At 35.1% G+C, this 12,081-nt stretch overlaps 1 protein-coding gene across 14 annotated transcripts in view; it reads right to left on the reverse strand.

Annotated features, from left to right (window-relative positions):
- The window catches only part of RBM26 (RNA binding motif protein 26), a 98,403-nt gene that overhangs the window by 43,228 nt on the left and 43,094 nt on the right, over positions 1-12,081 (reverse strand). For 4 of the 14 annotated variants that reach the window (XM_058548358.1, XM_058548351.1, XM_058548357.1 and 1 more), the window contains exons 7-13: positions 11,722-11,961; positions 11,133-11,303; positions 10,621-10,776; positions 4,826-4,937; positions 3,556-3,715; positions 1,060-1,224; positions 243-374 (exon numbers count right to left, since the gene is read on the reverse strand). In XM_058548358.1, the coding sequence (XP_058404341.1) occupies positions 243-374; positions 1,060-1,224; positions 3,556-3,715; positions 4,826-4,937; positions 10,621-10,776; positions 11,133-11,303; positions 11,722-11,961 (1,136 nt within the window). The remainder of the gene's footprint in view (positions 1-242; positions 375-1,059; positions 1,225-3,555; positions 3,716-4,825; positions 4,938-10,620; positions 10,777-11,132; positions 11,304-11,721; positions 11,962-12,081) is intronic. The other 10 variants (XM_058548360.1, XM_058548356.1, XM_058548354.1 and 7 more) reach the window with 7 other exon arrangements.

Below are 12,081 nucleotides of genomic sequence, written 5' to 3' on the forward strand. Positions count from 1 at the left end.
TCATAAATAAGTATTAACTAGAGAGAAGAATTTAAGATTCAAATACTACAGGAAAAGTAGACTGTGAACATGTTATGGTAATGGTAAAAAAAAAAAAGTTTACAAGTAGGGTTCAAATATGTATAGACTATCATTTTTCTGTATAAAATATATACACTTAACTATAATTCAAATTACCAAGGGAAACTAATTTACTGAGAACCTATTATGTGACAGGCACAATGATAAGACTTTCCATTTACCTGAGGAAGGTCTGAACTGGCACTCTGGGCTTCTGCGGGTTCAATAGTACTTGAAGGTACTGGACCCAACCTCTCTTTGACTGACTGCTTCACAACAGGCAAAATGGGCTGCTGGACTAAAGGCTGTATTACCTCAGAACACGAAAAAAATGTTCAATAAGCTGATTAGTTCATAAGCACGGAAAGTAACCTTTGTTATTTTTTACTAAATTGCCCATACAGAGAAAGTTTTAAAAGTGCAGCTTATAATCAAAACCTACCCACCTTCCAAACTCCTTCACAAACGTATACAGATGTTTTCTTTGCATAAAATAACTTATTTATAAAGGACAAAATTTAAATCTATCCTTAACTATCTCTTGTCTTTTTTTTTCCCCTAATGAACAGGAGAAAGTTAAATCGAGAAACAAACTGCCCTAATACACCTCTACAAGCAATTAATCTAACATGACACAATGACTGATTCACTGACTGAGACAGAGAAAAAGAGATAGGGAAGAATGGAGGGAAGTATTTCCAAAATGAAGCCTGAGTTTCTGGAATATGTATAGGTACCATGTACTGAGTGTCTCCTATCTACCAGGGACTGTTCTATATGCTTTATACATATCATCATATAATTGTCTCAACTAAGGATTAACTTCACAATAAAATGAGAGAACAAGTTAGGTTAAGTAACTTCCTCAAGTCTATATAGTTAATAGTGGTAGAGCCAGGATGTGAGCAAGTCTACCTGACTGCAATGCCTCTGCTCTTCAACACTATGCTAAGAGCTTTCTAAGAAAAGCATTTAATTTCACACGGATTTCTCTCTTACCTTTGGAGAAGTAGTTTGTAACTGCTGGGTGCTTCCTTCTCTGTGCCAATAAACCTTAATAAAGCGATTGTTCAACACTGCTTCTGTACTTGATATTGCTTTCTTTGCTTCTTCATATGTTGCAAATTGGATAAGGGCACCTTCAGGATCACCATTATAGGCAACCTAAGATTTAAAATATTAACAACAGTTAATTCCCAAATAAGTCTGTTGCTTCAGAGAGTAAAATTCCTCAAGAAATAAAATATTGGTCCTTCCAAGTAAGAGTCTATCTTTCTACTTTTTATATCTAGATTATTACCATAACCTACTTTCACTCCAGCAGAAATGGTAACTGAGGACTGTTGAGAGTGGAGCAAGAGCCTCCTCTACATATAACACTTAGTAGAGAACGCTCACTGCACAAATGTTATATACAAGCATTCAAAATATTTCCCTTTTTACCCCCAATATTAAATATCGACTATGAGAAATAATCTCTGTGTCAAGGGGAGACATGGCCAAGATCCACAGTCAGGAGAAGGCAGTAAACTACTTTGAAAGGGGTGATCTCTAACTAAAAATTACAGAAAAATCCATCAGTAAAATTTTCCAAATTTGTAATTCTCACAAAAATATTTCCAAGAGTGTGAGAAAATTTAAAAAAAAAAAGACTACATAAAAGGAACAATCACATTTTACATACAAGGAAACTGATATTCAAAGTATATGATTCTACAGATCCATACAACTAATAAGCAGAAGATCTAAGGTTTTTCATTTCAAATTTCCCGTTCTTTCAATAATAGCAGTGTTTTCCAAAGCGTGGTATATAAACCACGGTGGTGTGAAGCAATACAAAATACGAATTCAAAGCACAGACTCTGAATCAAACTGCCTGGCTCAAAGCTTGACTGCTATTCTCACAGGAGCATGAGCAAGTTATTAAACCTTTTTGTGCCTCTGTTTCCTCTTCCTTAAATAGGATAACAATACCCACTCTGTAGTGTGAAGAATTAAATAATAATTCATGAACAGAAAGTATATAGTAAGTATTCAATAAATATTAGCTGTAAGGATGATTTTAGGTAGCATTTTAATAATTATACATTTATTGGAATTTAAAACATCAATTTCACCACTATGTTTAATTAGGATCAAGCTAAAGGGTTTTAACTGATTTTTAAAAACATGTATTTTATATAATTAACAATGTAGTAGTATGCAGATACAGCAAAATGATCAGTAAAGAGATGAAAAGATATCAACCTCACTAATAACTGAGGAAATTTAAATTGAAATAACAGTGAGATACCATGTTTTGCCCCTCAGCTTTGAAAAGTTTTTTAAATTTAGTATTACGAGTGTAGTTAATTATGAGAAAAAGAATATTCTGAGAACTTTTTTATATCTAGATCTAAATGTGGTAGGTCAAACTGAATTGCCATAAAAAAATATTCAGAGATATTCAAGATTAATAATAAATAAATAACTACAGGGTAATATATACATATTATGGTCCCATATATTTTTTAATATATATATATTCTTAAGTTTGTGTACTGATTGACTGATAAGTAGATACAGAAACACAAAACAAAAAATCTAGAATAACACAGGGTAAACTGTTAACAATGATGTAATTATATTATGGGGATATATGTGGAGAGGAATGTGAAGAACACAGACAGCTGAAGGCAAAACGTTTTCTTTAAATTCTATGTAAATCTCTACTGCCCCACCCAGAGTGAGCATGCATTTTTTTCATCTACTACTTTTGTAAAATTTTCCAAAATATCAACCTAAGCTGTTCTCTCTAAAATTTATTCTTATTTTTATCAGATTAAGGGAAATAATTATTTTAGTTGAAAAGAACACCATACAAACTAGAAAAAAAGCCCAACATTATTTCAACACTTTCAACATATCACTTAATATAAACTCAATACTAAATAACCTCACAAGTTACATACAAGCCAAGGTCTAATTTTAGGTGTAGTCAAATACAAATTACACAGATATTTATCTTGAAGGATATTCAAAAGTGATAGAGGAAAAAATAAATGTTTAAACTATTTATGGATTACATGTTATTTAGGCCCAAAAAGTATCTGTCAAATGCATCACACCACAGAGGTGGTAAAAATATATCTGACTGAAGTATTCTGCTGAAATGATTTTGAGAAACTGAGGAAATGAAAACTACTATAAGATTAGATTTTACCAGTGTGATTATTTAAACTTTGCTCTAATTTTACGATAATCTCTATTAAGTAAAAAGTATATAATAAAATGATCAATCACTATTGATTATATACTTCCTTTTGAAAGTAAAAATCTTACTTGAAATCACACATTTTGCTAAAATATAAAGTTTCATTCCATATCCAATTTTCCAAATTTAGAATATTACCAAATTTTCCATAATATTTCTTTATAAAATTATTTTTCTTACTACATTAAGTTTCCTCCCTAAATAATTAAGCAAAGACAACGCAATCATTTCATAGCTCTTACCTGTAAGTTAACCAAGGTTCCAAATCGACTAAAATGCTCATTAAGTTTGCTGATATTATTTAATTCTGGAGGAACTTTTCTAAGTTCAAGTTTGGTATTTTCATTTCCAAACTGAACCTTTTTCTGGAAGCCTGGGCTGTTTGTTCTATTAAAATTTGGTCTGTAACAAAAACCAAGTTAATACATTCATTTATAAATCCTAACCTCAATGAAGTACAAAGGAATGAAGTTTTATAATTTAAGTTCAACTCTTTTTAAACTGAAATTACTGGTTGATAATAAAATTTTAATTTTCTTCCAAAAAATGAAGTTTCCAAATTAGCAGTGTTCACATTTTTCATGGAAGCCAAGTAAGAGTTCTTCCATATCATTTATTACTTTCTACTTTCAATCCACTCCTACTCAAAATTCTTAGCAGGAAAGGTCTTAGTACCCCTCTTTTAGTCAATTTGCATATATAACCTTTGTACCATTTCTGCAAAAGCTAGCTTACCGAAATGCATCCTATTTTAAAATGTGATTAAAATAAAAGAATGACTATCTCAACCTCTTTCCAACTTAACAAAAAAAATGTCGGAACTATAGACCATACATTTGACACTTGAAGAAAGGACAGAACTGTGGCCCAGAGAGGTTATACTGCTTGTCTTAAAACAGAGAATTAAAGGCAGAGCCAGCATAGAAATTATCCGCTATTAAATAGATGTTAAAGCTCTGAACATGTGATCCTAGTGTCTCCTCAAACATGCATATTTATAAATAAATCATCACACACACTAACATTCTGACTCCTTAAGCCTTTGTCTGAAGCCCTCCCTTGACAACTTTAGTGCCTATGCAGCCTCCCCTAGTCCCCCAAAAGATCGCTTTCTAGCTCTTACCAGGAACCACCCCCATGCTAAAGCCTCCTCCCTGACCTGATCCACACTTCCTTCCCTAATAATGGGCTCATGATTATCCTTTTTATAGGTAGTACTCAACAACATCTCTAAGTTAAGTGGTGTTTTTTATGCAGGTGGGGGCAGTGGAAAGAGGAAAAACTATATCCTTCACCACCACACCATTTCTATATGAAAATTCCTTCCAAGTATCAGATGACTAACTTACAAATTTTTAGAAAATAACTTACACTTTAGTTTGGGAATTGACGACAGAATAGAATAAGATAAATTTTATTTTGAAAGAAAATACTATACTATCATAATAATACTGTAACTATCCTAAAAAATTACTGCACAATAAAATTCCTCAATTTTCCCTGCCAGCTTACTTATCAAACCAAGTCTTCTTTGTAGGAACTCCAGGGTCCCCAGAACCAATAGTTCTTTTCCTTGACTCTGAATCCACTACTATCCTCATACTGCTTTTATTAGGAGGCTTTTCTGTTTGGGAAAAAAAAAAGAAAAGAAAGCAGAGATTAATATTTTCTGTTTATCATAGCTACTTCCTTAAATTCATATTTAAAACAAAGTTCTAGCTTTTGTCCAAATATATATTTTAGAAGAAACAGAGATAACTGTACATCAAATATAGTAATCTAAGAGATTTAACTTATTTTGAATTCATTTCACACCTAACTGAAGAAGAATCAGTAATTATCACAAGTCAAATTAAAATATGACTCTGTAGGGGCCGGCCTGGTGGCGCAAGCAGTTAAGTGCGCACGCTCCGCTGCGGCAGCCCAGGGTTCGCCGGTTCAGATCCCGGGCGTGCACCAACGCACCGCTTGGCAAGCCATGCTGTGGCAGCGTCCCATATAAAGTAGAGGAAGATGGGCAGGGATCTTAGCCCAGGGCCAGTCTTCCTCACCAAAAAAAAAAGAGAGGAGGATTGGCAGATGTTAGCATAGGGCTGATCTTCCTCACACACACACACAAAAATATGACTCTGTAGGCCACTTCTTTCAGGGGTAAAATCCATGTCACTGTTCTCATTTGCCATCACCCTCACCACAAAAAAATAAAAGTACAAATAAATCATCTTGAAGCTTTGAGTTTACAGTTTTGAAATCAAATGCACCATCTAAAAGATTCAAAATGTAACACTAATCCAATGCCTTTCTTTAAGAATTGGTAAAAGTTGTGATTGAAGGGAATTGCTTAAACAAGGTAACAACATAATAAAAGCATACTTGATTTAAAAATGTAAATATTCAAGATTTAAATACAGTGCAAAAGAGCTATAAATATCTGCTACTTTCAACATTTTACATTTAGATTGAGTCTGACGAACATAGTTCATTTAACCTGTTATTCCCAAATGACACCCAAGTTTAAAACATGCAAACCTTAATCCACACAGAAAAATATAATTTTAAAATCTGTTTTTTAAAGATGGATAAATTGGTTGTACAAATCCTACTCCTAGTATTTCTAAATACATTAACAAAAGACCTTAGAATCTGTTTCAGTACAATCTCCCTCCCGGCTACAGCTATGATCTCTGCGCAGGAGATCATATCAATCTCTCTATCACACAGGAACTCTGCTCTGAGAACCAGTCCTAAATTTCTAACTTCTTGGCTTTCTCTGTCCATCTTGTCGAAATCCTACAGGCATTTCAAAACTCACTATGTACAAAGTACAAACTATCTTCATATTAAATGTACTTTTAAAATCTTTCTGAAACATCTCTATTAATGAAACTACAATCTTCCCAATCACATTTGATTTTTGAGGCTGCCCACATCCCTTCAATTCATCTTGCATTTATTTCCTCTCATTTCCCCCTGAGACAACCTTGGTACGTTACTTTTGACCTAGTCTACAGTTCTAACTGGGCCTCTGCTTCCAGATTCTCATGCCATAAATTTATCCTATCTAGACAGCTACCAAAATCAACGCCCCAGAGCCCTGCTGCTTTCCTCCATCTTCAACCTCTTCTGCTAAACTAGCACTTCCCAACAACATTTAAACAAGCTCAAATTACTCCATTTTTAAAAGAAACCTCATAAAACCACTTTCCCCTCCAGCTACAGCCTTCTTTCTCCCCTCACAGCTACTTCCTCAGAGATGTCTAGACTTGTTAACTTTGCTTCCTTACCACCCACTCATTCACTAATCCTCTGAAAACTGGCAGCTGCTCCCATTACTGCATTTAACTTGCTCATGCTAAAATCGCCGATGTCCTAACTTGCTGCTTAAGCTTATGAATACATCTCAGCTTTTCTCTCAGTTGACCTCTCAAGAGCATTTAACACTGTCACCTTCTTCTCCTTCTTAGATATTATCTTCTCTCAATTTTCAGGACTCTCCACCACCTGCTTTCGTCTGTACCTTTTTGGCTTCATTTTCTCAGTGCTCTATGTAAGCTCTCCTTTCTCTGCCCACGGCTTTAATGTTGGCAGTCTCCAGGTTATTTACTTGGGCTTTCTAAGCTCACTCTACACAATCTCCCTAAGACATCCATTGCCATGGCTTCATTCATCATTCATTCATTCTCAAAGGGAAGCGGGGAGCATGAGAAACACATGAGAAAGGCTTTTGGAATCTATGTCAGTCAGGCTTGCAGCTTTGGGTATGCCTCAATTCCATATCCCTTTACCTCCCATTATTACTACAGAAGAAAAAATTAAGGCCACTGTTCTACATGCTCATGGTCCAAAATCTGTATTTTCTAGCCAACTCTCTCTCATACACCTCAGACTTCCAGATCCTATCTCCCACTGGACATTCTACTCAAATGCCCCAGGAATACAACAAATTAAATACTTCCAAAACTAAATTTATCTTCCTACCAAATCTGTTCTTCCTCTCAATAAATATTATCATCTGCCCAATTATCCAGAGCAGAAACGTGGTGTCTTCTTTTCCACGCTCTCCATTACCATCATTCTAAGCCCCACAATCCAATAAGTTACAAATGTGGTCAATTCTTTCCGATAAACTTAAATCTTTTCTTGCCAGTGTTACTACCCTAGTCTGGCTACTATCATCTCTTTTCTAAAATTCTTCAAATGCCTTTAATTGGCTTCTTAGCTCCTTCCACACCCTTTACTCCCTCTGTTCTAGTCAAAAAGTTCTTTGAGTTTCTCAAAAGTATTATAGGGTCTATGTGCTCTATCGATCCACTTTCTCTGGCTAACTGACTTATCCTACATCTCCGCAGCAGATCAGGTGGAAACATCCAGTATCTAGCATTAGTGATGTTCACAGTGCAAGCTGAGGTTTCTTTGCCCAGTTCTGTAATAGGATTTTTGGCCTTATTCCTGCCTCCCAAGCCTGGTTCACTGGCCCCTTTGGAGAGTCTTTGAGCTATCCAATATTCTCTTTTACTTTAATATGTTCTTTAACTGAAAGTTCACTAAAAGAGGCAGTGGTATGTTTTTCCCCCAGCAGTTGTGATGTGTTTGCTCCAACTCATCTGTATTCTGTCAGATTTTCTTTCACTGTTATTTTTTAAAAGAGGAAGTGTTAAATACACAAAAGCAAGTTCCTCTTGGTATACAATTACCTAATGTGTCTATTAGTTATATGTACTGTGTTCTTCTCCAAATACCCTTACAATAAATTGTTTTTCTGCTTAAAATTTTCAGCACTGGTTTTGTTGACAGCAAATGGAAAACGTCTTAGCCCTTCTTCCTACCTATACCCAATCAAGGGAGCATCTATCAAGTCCTCCACCTCCTTAGAAATCTGGAAAGAACAATTATTGGGGCCTCTAGGTCACTTTTATATTAGTAATTGCAAGGCACCAAAGAACTTAAATTTTGTTCATTTGTTTAATATGAAACGCTAATTCTCCATCAGGTTTAAAGTATGAAGCATAAAATTATAATTATCACATAATAGTCTTACAAATTTAAATTAAGGCCATCTATAGGCTATTAGAAATGTATAATAATTATATAATGAACAATATTACAAGCTTTTAATCATGTATCTGTCACAATCCAGGACAGATTTCAAACCAAATGGGCAACAGATGAGAACATTTTGGGGGGAGGGAGACTGAAAAAAGACAAGGAAATAGAAGTATACGTAACCCTCAATTTAAACGGGTTGCACAATCTGTTGTCTGGTACATAAAAACAATGTTATTAATGGAGAATATAGTCCTAAACCAGTCACAAAAACAGCATATGATGTATCTAAAGAACATTACTAAAATAATCACTATGCACAATGATTCTATGGGAAAAAGCTTTCAAATTCCTAAGTTGGCATACAAAACACTTCTCTCTTAATAGGGCCACTTCCGTTAACTTGTAACTACATCCACGTGGAGTTGAAATTACTATATAAACTTCTACATGGTAAGATTTTATATGCAAGAGGTTTGATCTCTCTTCCTTCTCTTGATCACCAACAAAAAACTGGCCTGACATTGGAATGGGTCTAATAAATATTGATCTGTAGTGGCATATATTTATGCCACTCCAAAGCAGCAAGGTAAGAGATGACTTGATGTGGGAGGTTCCAGTACAAGCAAGGAGCATTGGTATGATGAAAAGAATTGCTCAGTAGTGACCCAAAGAAGGATGGGGTATTATTCTCTGAGCTAGTCAGGTAGGAGACTCAGGGAATGAGTAAAAACCATGAACAGCCACAATTTTAAGTGGCTACTTTTCAATTACAAGCAATCTTATATTCCTTCCATAGAAACGGTGAAAAAATCTTTTTTCTGTTGTTGTTGTTGTTAATGACAGTTATTAGAATACCTCAAGAATTTAAAAGGTGTGAGGAAAAGGGGGCATCCACATGAAATGCTATTCTGTGATCTCAAAGAGAATATAAATTATTATTTTTTATTTTGTGTGTGTGTGTGTGTGTGTGTGAGAGAGAGAGAGAGAGGAAGATTAGCCCTGAGCTAACATCCGTTGCCAATCCTCCTCTTTTTGTTGAAGAAGCCTGGCCCTGGGCTAACATCTGTGCCCATCTTCCTCTACTTTATATGGGACATGGTCACAGCATGGCTTGACAAGCGGTGCATCGGTCCCCGCCCGGGATCCGAACCTGCGAAACCCGGGCCGCCAAAGCAGAGTGCAAGAACTTAATAGCTACACCACCGGGCTGGCCCCGGAGAATATAAATTAAATTGAGTATAAATTAAAATGTTCCTCCTACCTCCATCACAAAAAGTTCTCGGAACACTCAAGGCAGATGCTCAGAATCTGAGTTTCCAATGAACAAATTAAAAAATGCCAAGTATAAGTAATCACAAGTTACTAAACCACATTAGGTATTAACTGTTACTTATTTAAATAAGTTGGATTTTTATTCACAATTGATGAGGCATGATTTTTTTTTTTGACTAGGAAAAAAAGACAGCAAGGAAAGACTGTAAAGAAAATGAGATTTATAAGTTAAAATAATTAGGGAAAAAGATGTATTTTTATTGTCCTACATAATATTTTCTGTTGTGTCTGACAATCCCTCACTTCGCTGCATCAAATCTTATCTGTAGCAAATGCTCCATCTTGCAAATTAATGTGAACTCTCTCCCTCCTCTGAACTTTCATATCAGTTTACACCTCTAGTATAGCACTTTTGCTGCCCTGGCTTGTAACTGTATCAGTCTAAACTCTAAATATCTTATCCTGTTTAGAAATTTTATCAAAAGTCTGTCTCCTCTAAGAAAATTTTAAAAGCTAATAGTCACTTCCTAAAACATAATTCTTTTATTATAAGCAAACAAATATCAAATTCTAACATGTCAAAAGTAAATAAAAATAAAATACATATTAAGCACAAGTTTGTACAGCTAATTTTATTATCCAAACTATGAAAGAATCTATCTTCAGGAATTAAAGCATTCCTCTCAAGAGTTTAAATGAACCAATTAAGACTGCAAATGACAGAAAATACCCCCAAAACGTACCTTAAAAAAATAAGTACTTTTGGGAAATTTCTTTCCCCTTAGATGGTAGAATAAAGTGTCACCAATAGCATACACAGGGAACCACACGTTACCTCTTCTCTCACGGGAGACAAAAGATCCAAAGAATAAACAAAATCATCATCCTTTACTCAACCCCAATAAATGCAGGACCAACTGGTTCGTTAAAGATGTCTTGCCACTCTTGATATTATGAAAATGATAAGAAGAAAAGATTAATCACAGTACCTCTGGGTGGCAAATCCATATCCCCTGATGTTAGTCCTATCAAGTTAGGCCTTTGTGCATGCACTCTGTGTCTATACATAGGTCTGGAAGTATTTGTTATGCTTGGGGCTTCAGGATTGTAGCCATCTGTGTCATATGTATCTGGTAATACAAAAACTGTAATTAAAAAACAATTATAAAACTCCACTTGGTAATTTCTTATATTGATAATAGAAAAAGTAAACTAATTATTACTAAATAACTAACACAGTTTATATGCATTAAAAAGAAAATTTAGTTTTATGAAAATAAAAATGTTAATAAAAAGAAAATATAACAGTTTTAAAAAAAATCGTTACTAGGACTTAGATTTAATGTACATTCAGCATGTCTACATTTTATTCTACATAATTTTAGTAAGAAAAATAGACCTGATAGAGCGATTCACTCTGTAAACATTTTTAAATTCCTCATCTAAAACTCTGCTCTAAAACTATATTACATTATGAACATAGAGAGGGCCAAAACTGCACCTGCAGTGAAAAGAGAGGGTGGAGCAGGAGGAGGCTGGTGATGAATGCCAGTTGTTACTACAGTGGGAACAGAACTGGTTGCAGAGTTTGGGGGAGCATCCATGCCAGATGGCTGCAAAGGAGGAAGTGGTGGTGGTGGTCCTGTCAAAACCAAAGAATAAGAAATATCATCTGAAAGCAAACAAATAAAATAAGTTATTGTACATCCAAGCATGATATTCTCATTTATCAAACTATAATATCTACAAATACCAAGCTCTTACAAATATATTAGTTTTCTAGGGAAAACTATCCTTTTAATGTACTCCAAAACAGGTCTGTCTTAAGCTATAAAGAACCACAGGTAGCTGGGATTCATCAAGGATGTGCGTAATTCAGGGCCACTCCAAATCACAGTAAACCATAGGTTTGGCATAGTCTGCAAAGTGGGGGCATATTCCAAATTGGAGTATCTTGCTCTTAGTTTCTAGCAGGCATCTATAGGATTACTTTAGATACTTTTAACAAAAGCAAACATAAGCTATTAACTTTTTTAAAAGACTATGAATGGATAGATAATAAATACAAGCAAACAAACTTATTTACTTACCTGTGACAGGTGGCAGACTTGGTGGTAATGGGCCTGGCGGAGGCACTGGGGGTCTCAGATTCACAGGTGGAGGTGTAAGAATTGGTGGAGGTGGGGGGAGTCCAGGAGGAGGTGGTCCTTCAACAACAGGAGGCTGTGCTGGGAAAGGCAGCATACCAGGAAGATTCACATCTTCTACAACTACTGGGTCACTTCCATGATCAAAAGGGCACATGTCTCCTCTCATACAGAAACCCTTTTCTGTGGGGAAGAATAGTTAGAAACAAACATGAAAAGTGCTGTACATATTAATTTTCTAAGTCAACAAAAGTAAGATATTTAAAAATAGGAATATTTTCAATATCGGGCAAGTATAATTAA

This window comes from Diceros bicornis, chromosome 9 (assembly GCF_020826845.1).
Source record: "Diceros bicornis minor isolate mBicDic1 chromosome 9, mDicBic1.mat.cur, whole genome shotgun sequence".
In the NCBI taxonomy this organism is placed as follows: domain Eukaryota; kingdom Metazoa; phylum Chordata; class Mammalia; order Perissodactyla; family Rhinocerotidae; genus Diceros; species Diceros bicornis.